At 42.4% G+C, this 18,117-nt stretch overlaps 1 protein-coding gene across 1 annotated transcript; it reads right to left on the bottom strand.

Annotated features, from left to right (window-relative positions):
* Nucleotides 1-1,336: 1,336 nt before the first annotated feature.
* LOC111233226 (polyhomeotic-like protein 1) lies at nucleotides 1,337-15,922 on the bottom strand. Its single transcript, XM_022760991.1, has 15 exons — nucleotides 15,904-15,922; nucleotides 15,695-15,822; nucleotides 13,641-13,751; nucleotides 13,064-13,135; nucleotides 12,558-12,686; nucleotides 11,510-11,674; nucleotides 11,304-11,385; nucleotides 9,165-10,159; nucleotides 7,713-7,848; nucleotides 7,451-7,623; nucleotides 7,247-7,337; nucleotides 5,947-6,034; nucleotides 4,738-4,945; nucleotides 3,120-3,327; nucleotides 1,337-2,999 (listed from the first exon to the last, which is right to left on the bottom strand). The coding sequence occupies exons 1-15, from the start codon at nucleotides 15,920-15,922 to the stop codon at nucleotides 2,848-2,850; spliced, it is 2,757 nt and encodes a 918-aa protein (XP_022616712.1). The 3' UTR covers nucleotides 1,337-2,847.
* Between the last annotated feature and the right edge of the window lie 2,195 nt (nucleotides 15,923-18,117).

Raw genomic sequence — 18,117 nt, forward strand, 5'->3', positions numbered from 1 at the left:
ATTAAAAAAAAAACAAAAACAAAACATAACAATTTTGTAGAATCCATTGTTATTTTGTGAGAAAAGTGCTACTTTTTGGGAGAACAAGTTGCAATGGTCTGCTTGTAAACAAACGTTACACCAGTAATCACAGCAGAACTGCAACGATTTAAGTAAGAAATTGTGGCTCACAAGTATAAGTGGTATATTTTTTTGGTCTTCACGATATGCTGAGGGACCAGCTGATTTAAAATACTCCAAAATCCTGGGGCGACTGTGAAATATAAACACACAGCTATCAAAGAATATTATCCTTTTTGAAAGAAAATACTGTAATGGCCACAGTCACTAACAATAAAGCCAAAGATCGCTATAGCTAGAAAGGTAAATACTGTTGGTAGTTACACGCTATGTGACGAAGCTATGAGGAAGACAGCAAGTTTCCTTGATCAAGGGAGCTACTATTCAGTCACACTTCTTTTTTTTGGAAAAGGCAAAACATGTCATTGCTTGAAGTAACAATTGTAAAAAAGTAAGCACTAATATAAAACAAGGAATGATATGAAAAGCAGTTAAAAAACAGACAATCCTTATCTAAACCTATTGTAGAGACTAGTGAGAAAGGCCACAAGGTTCACAGAGAGATAACATGAGAAAACTCCTACGGTAAAAAGCTCAAACAAGGCAGTCCAGCAAACAAATGTGCATTTAAATATAAAGGCAAATTTTACACTTATTACAGTATAGTTTAAGGTTTCATTCATTCACACGCTCAATCAGTCAGGTATGATTTTTTTTCCATCCATTAGAAACATAGGTCCACATGTAGCTACCAGTCTCTTCTTCTGAACAGACTGTGGTTTTTGTTCAAAAATGCAAATTAAAGGTCCCATATAGTAAAAAGGTAGATTTCCATGTGTTCTTTGATTATAAAGTAGGTCTAGGTTCTATACTAATACTGTGAAAGTATCAAAGCGCTCAGTCCACAGAGAAATGCACACAGCCTGTATTCAGAAACTGAGCCTTAAAACAAGCCGTCAGTACTTCTGGAACTGTGATGTCACACCAAAGCAGTCACTGTCCTCAGCCATGCCCCAAGCGCCGCCCACCTGGACCCACCATCCAACCTTGCAGGATTTGGTTTCTCTGAGTGTTTACCTGAAATCTGCTATATTTTTATTGGATTCAATCAGAAAACAGCCAGCCAATCAGAAGAGAGGCTCAGAGCCTCCTCTCTTCTGATTGGCTCACTGACCTGTTGTTACCAGAGCTCCAGAGAGAAGCCTGAGAGAGGAGATGTAAAACTACATTGAGATGTTTTTTGGTTCTTAAAACCACAAATATATCTTCTTATGGATCAACACTGCAAATACAACACTGGAAAAGGTTAAAATATGGGACCTTTAAAGTTACTTCATATGAACAACTTCTATCATCCTTCATCTCTTTCAGCTTTTTCTTTTAAACTTTATGTCACTACACAAAATCAAGCCCGTGACGTTACCCGTCACTCGTACGCATGCCGCAACAAGCAGCTGGTTGTACCGTTTCAAATCTGTCAAACTGCCTAACAGAACAAAACAGTCACAGATTTTGCAGATTTCAGTCCTTTTTAAGAGTCAACAATGAGTCCTCTGTTAAGAAAAAACTTGAAAAGGCTGGATCCCCTTAAGATACTGAGTGAAAAAGCATTTCGAGTAGAGTTTTGTCTACTGCTGCTGTGCTCTGTGTGTAATACAGATGTGAGAAAACAGATGTAACATCAGTATTTTGAGATATAAAATGCTCTCTGAACCTCGAGGGGTTTGGGTTTTATTTGGACTCTGGTCTGGCATCTCTGCAGCCAGTACCCTGTACTCTTCACTATATACCCTGTAAGTTAGAGAATAGGCCACTTTCAAAATAAAAGTGCCATCATTTACAAATGATGATGCCTATTTTTTAACAAAGTGATTATGATGTTGAAAGTACTAGTTTTTTTTATTACATACATGACATTAAAGGTCAAAATCATCCGAGTGCTTTCCTTACAAAATACTTTTTCAAAATAAAATCAGATGTAATCTTGAGATATTGACTGAATTCTTTAAATCTTATACGTCTTTCTGTCTGAATCCTGTGCTGACTGTGGCTTAAACCAGGTGAAGAGCTGTAATCAAACACGTTAAAGTGTTAAACTACAATCACCAATAAAGAGGGGAGAATATTTTAAAGAACACTTTTCCTGCACCATGAATGAAACAATTGTGCATTCTTCTGTGTGATTCTTCAGTGTTCTGTTTGTTTAGCTGAGCTCAACTTGGAATATGAGATGTAACAAAAGCCTGGGTCAAAGTCTGTAGAAAGAGCAGCAACTTGTAAAATGCGGGAATCCTGTAAGAGTACTGTAGATTTAATCTTATCCTCATTTACTCATTGAACTCAATACAGTTGATCTCTGCACTGAAAATACATTCAAAAACCTCCATTTCTGCATTTTACAAGACAGGTTTAAAATTTAAAGAGTGACAAACGAAAATGTAATCACTTGGTAAAAACTATTTCTGCCTGCAAGTGCTGATTTTGCACAGAAACAACATGTAACTTCACCAAAATATAGTTTGTAATCTGTAGTATTTTTTGCAACTGACAGACATGACAGATTTGTAAGGAATTCAGAATACTCCTGTGCAAATACGACCTTTAAAAAACATGGTCAACAACAGATTCAAGTTTGTTTGTTTTGGAAACAGACTGTACCTCATACATTCACCTGCAAGGACTCTGACCGCTCTGGAACCAGTTCTATATCTGAACTGGATGCAGGACAAGAGTTTGGGGTAAATGCCCAGGGCTTGACTTTGAACATGGAGTGGATTTATGGAGACATCAGTCTCTCAGATTGTTAATGTGGGCACAGATCTTGAGGGCAGGACCTAGCTTGATGTTCATGGTGGACATGAGGTGCTCCTCCTTCAGCAGCAGCAGTGCCTGTCCGTCAATCTCCTGCGACAGGAACTGGGAGGCGAGCTCCTCACAGCCTGTGAGGAAAAAATGGAAGGGTAAGTTACTAAACTTACTCAAAACATCAGTAATTCAACTTGCAAGATGCTTGTTTCTAATGACATAATCAGTATCAGCATTTGTACAGATCTTCCCACCTTGTAGCGAAGAAATAAAGTGTGACACTTCCTCCACACTCCACTGGGCGGGGATCGCAGGCAGGCAGCCGGGTGCGGAGCTCTCCGTCGGGAGCGGGGGAGGCGGCTGGTGGCAGGAGGCCGAGGACGCCGGCGAGAGGGACATGGGGTCGTCTTCATCCTCCTCCCCACTGGACTCCTCATCTGAATGGCTGGACTCTGAACGGCACTGTGGAGAAGGGTGGGGGGTGGGGGGTGCCAGTGAGCGAGGCATTTAAAACTCCACCTTTAGCAGAAGCGTATGGCTGCACTGCCTCCCAGTTTTGACTGTGTGTGATCACATCCATAAATAAAGATCTAAACTGTACCAAGTAACAGTCTTAATGTATATAATGAAAATGAAATAAAGCCCCCAAACTGAGAGAGAATGAATCTAGTTATGTGCTTTGTTTGTAAAGGCTGCATTGGCCCTTTGCAGCCACTAGGGGGCAGAAGACATTTACAGGGAAGACTGAGAGGTAGGTGTGGATCCAAAAAGTTGCTTTTCACCTGAATATATGCCCATCCATATTGTCTAACTCCTTGTTCTATGTGTTATTGTGTTCATTACTGTTATGTTTTTATCCCATTTTAACTTTACGCTTCATGGCCAAAAATATGGGGATATTTTTTTATTGCTGTGGGTAAAGCCCCTTTGCGCACATGAAGGGAAATCTTAATGCTGCAGCATACAAAGATATTTTAGACAGTAGGTCCTTCCAACCTTGTGGGAAGACCCTTTCTTGTTTCAATACAACAATGCTCCCATACACAAAAGCCGGCTCCGTACAGAAATTGTTTTCCCAGTTTGGTGTGGAAGAAGTTGACTGGTCTGCACAGAGCCCTGACCTGAACCCCATTCAACAACTCTGGGGTGAATTAGAACAGCTCTAAAATCTGAGACCCTTCCCAGAGGAGTGGAGTTTGTTATAGCAGCAGATTAAAACCCCTGATGTTGGAATGAAATGATCAACTATCATATGAGTGTCTGCATCGAGCACTGAAACATTTACCAGTTTAACTTTCTTGGTTTCTTAATCTTATCTTGATTTTTCCCACTACTAAACCTTTCAAAACTTAAAGGTGCCATATAGTTAATAGGTAGATTTCCATGTCTTCTTTGATTATCGATCAGGTCTAGGTTCTATATTAATAAAAGTATCAAAGCGCTCAGTCCACATAGAAATGCACACAGCCTGTATTCATTAACTGAGCCTTAAAGTGAGCCATCAGGACTTCTGTAACTTTATGATGTCACAAAAAAGCAGTCACTACTCTCAGCCGTGCCCCAAGCCCCGCCCAACTGGACCCACCATCCAACCTTGCAGGATTTGGTTTCTCTTTTTACCTGAAATCTATATTTTTATTGGATCACTCAGAAAACAGTCACTGATCAAAAGAGAGGATCAGAGCCTCCTCTCTTCTGATTGGCTCACGACCTGTTGTTGCTAGAGCTCCAGAGGGAAGCCTGAGAGAGGAGATGTAAAACTACACTGAGATGGTTTTTGGTTCTTAAAACCACAAATATATCTTCTTATGGATCAAAACTTCAGATAAAACACAGGAAAATTGTGAAATATGAACTTAAAGACCGGCTCACCTTGACAGGTATGGGTCTCCCTGCTATCTTGGCACTGGCTATTTCTGAGCTGGTCCTGCGGGGAACCCTCCGCCTGGCGATTCCTCCCTCCTCGTCCGAGTTGGAGAGGTGACCCTGGCCTTGATCCTGATCTGGAGGGTGATCCTGACCTTGACCCTGGCTATGACCCTGCCGCACGCAGAAGTGCTGCCTGAAGCTGACGTTGTACCTGGGGAACCAATACATACTGTATCGTAGACAAAGAGTGACATATACGGTACTGAAGCCAAGACGAGCAAAACATAGTCTTTATCTCTTTGCACCATACGCAGTATATAACCTATACACATGTAGTGGGCAAAGGGACAAATGCAAAGCAGAAGCAGAAAATGTAAAAATCATATGCTGATGGCATACTGTTACAAACAATGCAGACAGAGCATTGTTTATAAAGTCATCATAAATACAATTTTAATGTGGGGCAAATTCAAAAGAGAAAAACATCAACAAAACTAACTGGACTGGACTGGTATTTGAGTTTTCATGCCATTTTTGTAGAGAAATGAGCATGAAGTGGAGCTACGACAGTATTCAAACAGAAAAATAAACCATGAGAACAGAAAACACACATGCTGTGAAACATACAGCTGCAGTCACCTGAGAATTCACATGTAACTCTCATATTTGATCTCTGTTCAGGACACCGAGGTCATGCCCTCGCTAAAATTTTGGAGAATTTGAGGATTTAATGACATGAAGAGGAGTTCACATTCTGAGATTACACACATATTAGACACACCAAGTTTTAAAAAGGTCATTCTGATAGTTCTATGAATCTCAAAATTTGACTTTTTTTTTGAGAAAAGGAAAAACTAAAAACTAAAAAACTGTTTATTTCAACCAGAATTAAAAACCTGGTAGTAAGGGAGGGCTTTGAAACAACATTTACATCATAACGTAGGAAAGTAAAATTTAGATATATACAATTGAATGGTTAAACAAATAAATATTTCTTTTTAAAGACTCAATTACTTCTAAAATTCAGACTACGGTCAGTCTCTGAGAAACAGATGTTTTTTTGTTTTCTCTTTAATAGGCATAAAACAAAACGGCCTAAAACGTCTTGAATCTCTTCGAAAGGTGAGAGAAAACAGGCCACAGCAGCTTTACAGTGAATTCTCAGACAGCTTCCTCCACTGCATATATTATATTTCATGCATGTTGAAGTACCTCTTGGCACAAGTCATGGAGCAGAACCTTTTGGTGCCTCTGAACTGGCTGGCAGGAGCAAAGTTTTTACAGTACTCACACTTAAGCACTGAGGGGAAAGTTTAGAGAGAGAACAGAGCACAGGTTAAGTTTTATCATTTCTACTGTTTGTACATAAAATAAATGAGCTGCATGACAAGAACAACTCAGATAAACAAGGCAAACTGAGACTGTCTTTATTCTGAGACGAGGAGACTAATGACATTTCACTGTGCTGTTATGCTGCCTGTGGGTAATTTCCAGCATGGAGATTGTAATTAAAACCTCTGAGCGTTCAGGTCTCCCAGCTCAAACAAACAAGGGTCAAACAAGGGTCATTCTGTTGCACAGTTTAAAATCCTGTTCTCCGTGTCCATGTTATGTTAATTATGTTTGGAAAAGGTTAACTAGCTAATTAGTATGGACAGTCAGCTGGAAGAGCAAATTAACAGCTTTAACTTGCGTCCTTTCCCTTTGATTACGGCTGTTTTGAGAGATTTTAATCATATGATGCAAAACAACAGTTTTTCAGATTCTACAAATTTTAAAGCACAGTTGTTTAGTGTTTACAGAAACCTTAAAAAGATGAGAACGAAGACCATGGGCCGATTTCACAAAGATATTTCAGACTGGTCTGTAGTGTTAGGCCAGTCTTAATTTTGCTCATAGATCAGTCTAACGCAAGTGAGACGGTTTCACAAGAATAAAGACTGACTTATTTTAAGACAAAAACATTAGACACCTTACCCCCAGGCTAATCCAGGCCTAAGACCAATGTTACCATGGTAACAATCAATGACACCTCTGCTGACCAGTAGCACCCAACAACAAAAAACAGGAAAACATGAGACAGGAAAAGAGTTTTTAAGAGACCGCAGCATTTTTTTTCCAAATCAGATTTTTCTTTTTATGGTTTTGCGGAATTTCACAAGTGAAACCTTGTAACTGTTGAATTCTTCCAAAAGACAAACATTGTCTGCTTGGGTAAATGGAGCTGAGCAATGGATGCAGTTCTTTTTATATTGAAGAAAGTCTTAATTTACCCAGAATGCATTGTACCACAGTCCATTTTACGACAGTCAAGAACTAAACTGCTTTGTGCACCGGATGAATTTATACGTCCATATGAAATCTGACTATTTGTTCTATCTGAGCGACAGTCAAAGTCTGTCTTTGTGAAACCGGACCCATGTTTCACACTTTGAGGTCTAATTTGAAGCATTAAAAGCAATTTTCAACCCTAAGACATGTCTGGAAGGCAGCAGTATTTCAGAGCTGTTACCTGTTGCAGTGGTAACCGCCTCTGATTGGTTAGTGTCCGGACTGTCATTGGTTAAATCCTCACCAGCTGAGTCCTTCACTGGACCACATACCTGTTGATAAACAGAAAAAAAAAAAAGCTCAGTGACCACTAAAACAGCATCATATAGAGGAGGTGTGTCCTGTAGGAGTGGGATATTAAAGACTACAAATCCCATGTACTCACAGGGAAAGGCTCTGCCCCTTCCTGGATGACGAAGCCCTCTATGAGGTGTGTTAGGACATGAGGTTTAACTACAGCTTGAGGGGGAGGAGCTCTCTCCCCCTGACCACATACACCACGGGACACTGACAGGACTGGGGAGGGAGAGGGCGGGGCTGGAGGAGGAGCAGCAGAGACTGGTGGGGAGGTGAGGAAGATGTGTGTTAGATTAGTCTTATATTATTTATCAACTATGGAGATTTACATGTGTCTCTGTTGTCGTTACCTGCTTCAATGGGATTGGTTGGGAGAACAGAGGAGTGATCTCTGACAGGCTGGATCCGTGGGGGGGAGGGGCCATCTGCATCATTGGCTGAGTTTGAATCTGATTTCCTTTTCAGCGAACCAGTCATCTGCTTTCCCTAAAAAAAAAAAAGTGTTAGAAATGATCACGCTGAGTAACAGGAGGTCAAACAGTGGAAGCAAGAGATACTAATGAACAGTGCGCTTCAGGTTGTTGTGGAACAAAAGAAAGAAAACAACATAAGACAAGAGAACATCACAGCTTTAGAAGTTAACTGCATCTTGACAAACAACAGTTTATCTTCACCCAGCACTTCCCAACCTCACAGTGATGACAAGACTCCTTAGGAATTAATTGCCCACACTTTATCTGTGTCCCAATTCAGGGGCAGCATCCTTCCGAGGACCTGTTCAACAAAGGCGTGGCCTACGAAGACCAAAATGAGACGGCCAGGTCTACAGAGGACTTTCTGTTTATCCTCTGTAATATCGTCTTTATGAAAAACGATTCATCACTGGTGCGCAAGGAATCATGGGAAAGTATGCCAAAACCGCAAGAATCCGGGGATATCCTTTTTAGGTTCTTGCAAGAATGTGGACCATATCTGGAGATTTTTTCTTACAATGCTGTGATCAGAGCATGTCCAGTCCAGATTGCATCATATATGGGGTCATTGTTTGAAATATCTGGGCAACTACATCTCTGGATTCTGGGGTACTTTGTGCAGTGTAAGGATGCATATGAAGGAGCCTTCGAAATGGGGACAGCCCAGTCACACCGCTGTGACGTGGTCTTCAAATGCAGTCTTTGAAGGATGTGGCCCCTGAACTGGGACGCAGCTTCACACAGAGCAAGGCTAGCTCAGGTAATCACTTCACGGCTCTTGCTCCATACTTAAAGGTCTCCTGTGGAGTTTTGTTGTAAACAAACAAAAGTTCACCAAAAACCGCAACATCTTTGGAATGCTTGGAATGCCATGTTTTGCATGTCTTCTTCTTCACCGTCTTTGCGAAAGCACTGTTACATTTCTCAGTGCATTACCACCAACTAACGAAGAGCCTGAAACCTGTATCACATCAGCTGCATTGCTCTTACGTGTGCATGTGCAATACTGTTAGTGTTCATAGTACAAACCAAGGGGGACCCATTAAAACAATGATCCATAGTGCTACTAATCAGATACTAGTCAAACTATTCCTTTAAATACCACTGTATTAGAAAAACTGCCATTATATTAAATTGTTGTGAAATCAAACTGTATCTTATTTGCTGTGTTGACTCTGTGGTCCATGCGGAGGAAGTGAAATTCACATATTAAAACAGTAGAGATGTTGTTACACAAATATACAAACAGACGGACACAGATATTGAAGATGCACATCGGTGTAATAAGGAGTGTATGAAATCTTGACTAATAAACAGTGATCAGCTGACCTGTGGTGTCTGACTTCCTGATGAGTCTCCATTGGTGGTGACACCCACTGACGCTCCTCTCTGCTCTTCAGTTACTAGAGGGAGGGAGAGGGAGGAACGAGACAGCGAGGTGGGGGGAGAGGAAACGGTGGGGGATTGGGAGGAGGCAGGGCTTGAAGCTATGGGTCCGTTCTGACTCTGTCCAGAGCTCTGATTGGCCTGGGGGTGCACTTGAGAGACCTGAGCCAACGGGGGAGCCTCCTGCGGTGACTGAAGCGCCTTTAGCCCCACCCCTCGGCCCACGACCCCGCCCTCCCTGGAAGCGATGGAAGCCACCATGGTGAGCAGGCTGGAAGAGCTGGTGAGGACGGCGGCTCCGTCCTGGCTGCAGCTGCTCCGGGCCAGAGCCAGAGCCTGGGCGTTTCCCAGTGTGCTCTGCCTTGCCCCCACAATCTGGACTGGGATGTGTGGTGGCTGAGGGGGCTGGGCAGGCTGGGCAGAGCTGCTGGATGGTGGTGGGGCAGGCAGGATGGGAGGGGGGTTCCTAGAAGGCAGCTGGAGGGGCAGACGAAGCCCCTGCAGAGTTTTAGGTTGGATGGGGATGGGTCCGTTGCCGTGGCCTGATTTCTCGGCGCTGAGTGAGGTCTTCTGTAGAGGCTGTACCACCAGAGTCTGAGCATTGACAGCCGGTTTGATGGTCGCCGTGCCAACTGGGTACCCGTGCGGCTGTGATGCCGCATTGGACGTTAGGACCAGGGTGTGTGCTGCTGTGGGAGCTGTGGTTCCTGTGGTGAGGGTCCGGGTCCCGTGGAGCAGCAGCTGGGAGAGAGGGATGGAGGAGTTGGAGGAAGAGGAGGAGGAGGAGGCAACAGAGGAAGAGGAGGGGTGGGCTTTGAGGTTGGTGGGCTGAGGGTACGTGGGGATTTTGATGTGGGGGGGCTGGGGCTGAGGCTGGCTTGGCTTGGCGGGAGACTGAGGGTTTGACTGGTGGGAGGGCTGAACCAGAGAGTAGGCAGCTGGGAAAAAGACAGAACAGAAAAAAAACAAGTTACACACACAGCAGCAGTTATGACATTTAAACCTGGAGCAGGAACAAGCAGCACTAGCACATTAGCACCTTTTAATTTGAGCAAACATTTGCCTTTTCATACATCCAACTAGCGCGCAGAAACACTGGAATTCACCTGGAGACGTGTTTCCGTCCGCCTGATGAACATCCACACTCCTTTAAAATCCTTTTTACACTAACTTTGTCTGTGTTCTGCTTCTCATTGAAAACAGCTGCGTGGAGCGTCTGAAAATTACACCAATGAGAGCAGTGAGACTAAACCTAAACAGTAAAGTAGTCCCATGATGCACTGTGCTCTCTCTCTCGCTCTCTCTCTCCATTCATATCATACTAATGCATGTCATTAACTTTGTATTTTCTCTCTACTGTAGTTTGTGACCCCCCCTCTCTATTTTTATCATTGGTAATTGCTGCTGTTATTGATAACACCATTATATCTGTGGGTATTACTATTATCATTTTCACTATAAAAATGAACAGTCAACAGTAAATACAGCTGTTCCTGGTCTCCTCCCCCACCTTCTGTTTTAACTCTTCACTGACACCAAGTGTTTGCTCATTGTGGGAGATGTTGGGTTTCTCTCTAGTAAAGTGCCTTGAGATAATGTATGTTATGATTTGGCGATATATAAATAAAACTGAATTGAATTGCACTTTATAGATATGTCCTGTTACTTTTGATGTTTTATTTGACACGGCAATGCAACTTGTTTTGCAACGTTTTTGGAATTTCTGTGTTGTAGAAGAAATTTGGGGGAAAGAATTGAATTGAATTGAATTGAATTAAAAGTTATAGGCCAAAAAACCAAAACATGATCCTGAAAGATCCAGAGACACTCAGTTACAATTAATTATGCTAATTAGCATAATTAGGCATGCTACAACCCTAAACTAAGATGGTAAACATCAAAGGTCACCTGCTACAACATCAAATTAGCACGGTCTTCGTGAGCTGAAGTTAGCATTCAGCTCAAAGCAGCGCCTCACAGAGCAGCTAGCTTGGCTCTAGACTCGTCATCCATCACTATTCACAGCTGTTACAATCAGGAAGATGTCTAGTCCAGCAGACTGCCTTCACTTTCTTCCCTCACCTGAGTCACTCCTCTCTGGGGCTTCAGTCTTAACACCGACACCTTTGGGACTGGACACACCTCGCATGGCTAGATTCTGCACCTAGAGAAAGGGACAGAGAGGAAAACCTGTGTGAACCCAACACTCCATGGTGGTGGTGGTGGGGGTGGGGGATGGGGGTGGGGGTGGGGGGTTAGGACTCTTCACACACTCTCATTCCACAAACCTGATCATTGTCTGATTGGCCGCTGGAGGAGGAGGTTGGAGTCACCTCTTGCTGCTGTTGCTGAGCCTGTGGCTGCTGGGTGACGGTTGCCACGGCAGCAGTTGCCGTGCTGCCGGGCATGAAGATGAGCTGTGAGGAGATGGGGGCCCTCAGGGAGCGGTTAACCTGCAGGACAACAGGACAGTCCAATACTAAACTAACACTGGTGTCAAGTATGACCTCGGTACCGGCTCGTCAGGAAATGATTTGACTTTGATCACAATAAGATCAGCCTTTAAACTCACACAAAAATTCAAGAACCAGGATGCTAAAATAGATGACGACAACAGTTACCCACAGAATCACTTCCTCTTTAACGATTTTGCCTACAAAATAAGGGTGTGAGAAAGTTCCTTTTTGAAGCAATGCTTTTATTTCGAGCAAGCGGCAACCTCAGAGGCTGAAGAATGAAGCCAACAACGAAGTACCAAAAACTGCATTTCTTCTATTGACCAGTCGACTCTGGCTCTAAAAGGAAGTCAATCCCCATAGACTCCCAGAAATAAATATGTTTATAGCCTGGTACAAAAACAGTTTTGGTCTCTATAGCTAATTTGCTCCTTCATGACAATTGAACGGGGGGCGAATTTTTATATAATTCGCTCAATTAAATTTTATTACGGTAACTTATGTATATATGAGGGCATGCCACTTTGAGGGACAGGTGGGCGAGCGTATGTTTGCCACAAGCAAGTCAGGTACTGCCAAGATGGCGACAGCTGAACAGCTCACTCTGAGTTTACATCTGAAAGTAAGTCCTTTTTTTTTTTATGATTTCAAGCTAATGAGAGTTTTTAATTCTGAAAATATTCTGAAAGGAAGCTCCAAACGTTCCATTGCTTGCTTTACAGACTTCTGTAACTGTGACCACATGTTAACAGTGACAAATCAACTTCAATCAATTTCTTAAATTAGCCTTTGATTATGTTCTGGCCGCCATCTGATGGAGTAGGAAAAAAAAAAACTGGCCCGAGGCCAAACTTACTTGCTGACTGTATGTGAAACTCACCCTCAGGTACATTTGTCCCTGCCCTCCTGCTGTCCCACTCAGCAGCACCGACTGGCTGATTGTGGATGTTGCCGAGGCGCCCATAGGACGGCTGCTGGTTGTGGACCCTGCTCCAGATGTTACACTGGCCTGAAAAATAACAATGTGTAACTTTATCAATGAAACACACTATCGCAGTGCAGAGCCTTGGGGGGTTAAGTTTAACTTTGATCATTTTGATTTGATACAATATGTTGGAAATTATACTGTGAATGTTTTTTTTGTTGCTTGCTCTTCTGGCTGGTTTGATTTGCTCTGAATGAACCCATTTGTCCTCTTTGGCCCCAGATGAAGGCGTGACATGAAACGTCAGGCTTTGATTCAGCAAATAAAGACGGAGTTTATGAAAAGAGTCTCTGCACGATTGTCCTCCGTCAAGCAGCTGAGGAGGGAGACAATTTTGTTTAGTCAAAAAAAAAAAAAAAAAAAAAAAAAAAAAAAAAAAAAGAACAGAGAAAGGAACGTACAGCTGTGGTGCTGGTGGTCTGAGACGAGCTGCTGCTGGAAGGACTTGACTGACGACTGGCAGCCAGAGTGGCCTGGGAGGAAGAGGAAGGGGAAGAGGAAGTTGAAGTGAGGTGAAACGAAGAGAGAAGAGAAGAGAAGAGAAGAGAAGAGAAGAGAAGAGAAGAGAAGAGAAGAGAAGAGAAGAGAAGTTTTAGGTTTCAATCTTCCAAACAAAATCCACAGTGACATGTTTATACAGGCTGCCATGTGTTTAAAGCCACACATGGCTCTTTGTTTTGGTGACTAACCACAGCCGTCCAGCAGCTACTGCACCCGTGGTTTTCACATCTTTTTCTGGTGGTTTCCAGAGTTTGCTCTTTATGCAGAGCTTCCTCTCGCTGGTGCACGCTGCGGTTATTTTGTTTTGTTCTGTGATTCCGCTGGTCTCTTTCATTATTTTAATCTTTTTCTCTGGCCACCTTATGTTCTCTGCCTCTGACATTATTTCTGATTTGCACGTGGTAACGGTTACATGAATAATTTGTAAACAATCTTTGACATCAGTTTAGAGACAGTATACTATGCATATACCTTTACCTGTTGCACAGCGGCCAGGTTCTGCAGCTGGGCGTTGTTGATCTGCTGCTGCAGCATCAGCTGCTGGAAGTACTGAGCTGCATTGGGCTGCCTCTGTAACGCCTGCAGGGCCTGGAGGGAGGAGGAGAGAAAAGAAAAATGAAGGGGCAGTAAAGCAAGTGAAGAGAGAGGTTAGACGACAGTAGAAAAGAGGAGGACATGTCATCAGAAGATGTGGAAGTAAGGAGGAATGAAAGAAGTTGGACTAGAAAAGAATAAAAGTATAGTAACATGAAAACTGAGAGAGAAGAGGAATAAGAGAAACAAGGGCAGAGGAAGCAGGGAAGGATAGGCGCTGTAGCAGGGTGCTGAGCCTCCTGCCAGCTGCCTGATGTATGAGCTGAGGCTCATATAGTAATAAGTTGTAAGATGAAAGCGAGCGCGGCGGGCTGGATTAGTGTGAGCAGGGTGACAAAGACAGATGGCTGTGCAGGGTGACAGAAGCCTGAGAAAATTACACACAGCCCCCATCAGCGCAGAGAGACTCAATCTCTCCCTTCACCTCCCCAATTCAGTCGCTCTCCATCACTTCCTGTCCCTCATCTTACACATAAATCACAAATTATAGAGACAAACAAGCACGTCCTTTCTCTCCCTGGCTTATACACAAAACGAGCTGCGTTCACACATCAACAATAATCCAAACCCAGTCTTTTGCGATGTGAAGCTCCTGTTTTCTCATGGAAAGACTTTGTAGATATCATATTTTTTTTAATCTGCATGCAGCATTAAGCCTTGTACCAAACAAAGCTCTCATAAAACCATGTTAGCCAGGTTTTTGCTTCTAGAAATAAGAGGCCATATTAAAATGAATAAATGAAATTCATTCATCTTTGTCTGCAGCCAAAAGCCTCTCCAAGTCTCATTTATTTAAATCTAGGCCTGAATCACATGGTTATGTGCACTGATTAGAAATCTGTGAGTACGTTTGTAATGTCCAGCAGTTACAACTGATAATCCTCAAGTCTGCGTCTCAGCTTTGTTACTGGACCATTAGAGAGAGACGCACAGTTACTGTAAGACCAAGAGACAAAACCTGACGGGGTAATTTACATGGAGGAAACATATTTCACTGTCGTTGTGGTATTTGTGGGTGAAGTGTTTTCATCAGTCCCCAATAAAAAACAGAAAGAGCTGAATGATCTCACTGCACCTAAAGCAAACGGGTTCAACAAGACCCACAACAACAACTGCAGCATCTCTGTTTGTTGGTGACACAAGCAGCAGCTGGTCTGTTTATCCAATTAGCAACATAGATAAATGAGGTTTAACAATGAGCAGAAAAGTTAATAAACCCTGTGTAAAATGTATTGCTGTTTATTACTGATTAGAGCAGATTAACCCACTAGGATTACCTCAGGGCAGAAATGAACTGTAGAACCCTCATCTAAATGTCACTGTGCTGACGAGCAAATTTTCCATCACATGTAATCACATGTTCCGTCACATGTAACAACTGTCATCACACAGCAGATTGATGAGTCAGCATAAGCACAGAAAATATAAAGATACCAAAATGATTTTTAAAAAAAAACAAAAAAAACATTGATTTTATTATTTTATATGTTGCACACTTGTTAAACCTGTACTACCTTCTTGAATTTTTTACATTTATTCTCAATACTGATTTAACTGATGAACTTAAGGGAGAGAAGCTTTTAGGCCTAATTTGACCTGCAATTAAAAATTACATTTATTATCAATTAATCTGGCGATTATCTTCTTGATTCATTAATTAATAACATTTATTGAAAAAGGTTGTAAAGCCCAATATGATGTCTTCAAATGTAACATTTTGTCCGACCAGAAGATATACAGTATACCATTGTAAACGATGAAAAAAACCATTGCATGGAGTCAGTGAAGTTTTGGTATTTTTGATTAAAATAATTAACAATTAGCGAAATTGAATTATCTGTCCACAAACTAAACAAAGCCCTCAATAGTTCAGGCATGCGCGCGCGCACGCACACGCACACACACACACACACACACACACACACACACACACCTACCTGCACAGCCTGTCTTTCGTAAAGAGACATTGAGTTCATGGGAGAGGGGCGGGAGCTGGTCCCAGACGGAGCGCTCCCATTGGTTGAGGCCCCCTGCTGGTTCTGCTCTCCATCCGTCTCCATGGCTGCTGAGAAGACAGATGAGACGTGTCCATCAGTCAAACACCGAGTCAAACACTTTCTTCGGCTGATGAAAAAACACCCGTCACTGTTCCTGACAAACAGCATCCCCCTCACACAGCGGAGACACCGTGAGTCAATACTTCACTGAGGGGCTGATGTTAGCTCTGGCTGCTACACTCCTGGTCACACTGACATCAACAACTTCAGACTGACATTAATAACAGATGTTTTCTTCTGACATTTTCACCAGGAGACAAACACCTGTTTCCTGTAGAAAGGCCTGTAAGACACAGACCAGTGAACCTGTATCAGCCAGGAGACACTGTCCTTAATTCAGGTCAACCGCCATACTTGTTCATGGGACAGAACTACAATGAAAATGAAAAGCAATTAATCATCAACTGATTATTATTATTTTCAAAAAACTTCTTAGCAACATTTCTAAAAAAAATTTATTTGTAAAATTTTCAAATGTACACAATAATTTGTTCAATAAATAGTGCCTGACTTTTCACACAAAGCATCAGTGAAATGTCAGAGAAGCCAGGTGTACAGAGACTCAACACTCTGTACATAAATCTACAAATAAATCCAAGACAACTTCTCAAATATTTTCATAAATAAATAAATAGTCAGCTTTGCAAATGCAAGTTGATAATGTTCAAATGCATATGTCACTAGTCACACATATTTCCTTCTATAATATCAATCAGCTGATAGTTGTTTTGTTTTTTTTAAATAAACAAACGCTTTTGATAAGTTGATTACTAAAGAATTGTGATGACAGATTTGTTCTTTTACAGATAAATAAACCTGTTACATCTTGGCTCACACAGAAAAGCAATACATTGAATTACCTCAAACATGTTACTGTAATGTAAATAATATAGTGATATGAGTTTTTTTAATCTGTAATATTTTTCAAACTGCACCTGAATGAACCACGGCAGACTTAAAATCCTTCCCCATTCAAGTCTGCAGTTACAACCAGGCTTTTGAAAGCAACAAATAAAAATGTTTTTAAGGTGGGTGAGGAAATCTACTTGGGTGGGCCACAGCAACAAAAAAATAACATGACATGCAACTGATCCACTGATCCATTTTTTTTCTTTTTTTTAATATGTTGTATTTTTATTTTTCATAATCAAACTGAAAAACCCACAAAACTTGGTCCAGACCTAGTCCAGAGCTTCTACAAAAAACTGTTTATTTTATTTGTTTAGTTGTAGTTTCTCCTGCACTAAGTCTGGTATGTGTTTATAGCCTTTTCATCCCTGCAGTATCTTTATACACACACACACACACACACACACACACACACACACACACACACACACACACACACACACACACCCACACACACACACACCATCCTGTCCCAGCTCGACCAGTCTGCTAGCTTCAGCCCCCCAAAACCTAAAAACGCCTCCTCCTCAGCTGCAGCCATCCTCTGACACACACACACAGCTAATGTTAGCTAGCTACCCTCCATGTTTCAGACCAGTTAACACTGGATCCACCGGAGGCTACCCCTCCTAGCATCCCGCTAGGCGCTGCTGCTGTCTGCCTCGTTAACGGGGCTCTCGGTCCGTCCTTACCGTCACCGGTCCGGGTCTTCTGCCTCCTGCTGCACCGGCCACCGGCAGGAAAACGACTCCGAGCGACTCCGCGGCCTCCGGAGCTTTCTCTTCACGTGATGTTTGTTGTTGCTCTTTTCTTCTTCTTTGCAGGACGACCGCAACAGCACCACCACCTCCTCCACCACCACCTCCACCAGCAGCAGCAGCAGCAGCAGTGCTTTTACTGTTTTGCATAAATTTGCAGCTGATGTGTTGTTGGAGGGCAACGCCTCCTTTTTCCGCTGCTCTGCCTTTTCCGGCGCGACGGGATGACGGAGCAGCAGGACGGGGAGAGGGGGACACTCTCCCCCGGTTCATTTCATCCAGGACCGGACCGAGCCGGTCTGGGGTACCGAGCAGGATTCTATAACCCCTTCTCCCAAAATACGCACAGATTGTTTTGTTTTCTATTACAACAAAACACAATAGTCAAAGGGAGAAACTGTTAGATACTCTCCAACATGGTCCAAAGATGTTAAAAGTATTTAATTATGATAAATTCCATGATCATTTTATGAAATTTGCAGTATGTAAAAGTAACTATTTGCTCCAGTCTTATTCCTATGGTACAAATAATAACAATATCTTCAAAGAATTGTCATATTTGTTGCTAGTCAAGTGTGAGATAATGCAACACATCAGATTTCAGGGATAAAAGAGATACAGTCCTGGAGTGGACAT

Source organism: Seriola dumerili, unplaced genomic scaffold (genome assembly GCF_002260705.1).
Source record: "Seriola dumerili isolate Sdu_G_001 unplaced genomic scaffold, Sdu_1.0 BDQW01000381.1, whole genome shotgun sequence".
NCBI lineage: Eukaryota > Metazoa > Chordata > Actinopteri > Carangiformes > Carangidae > Seriola > Seriola dumerili.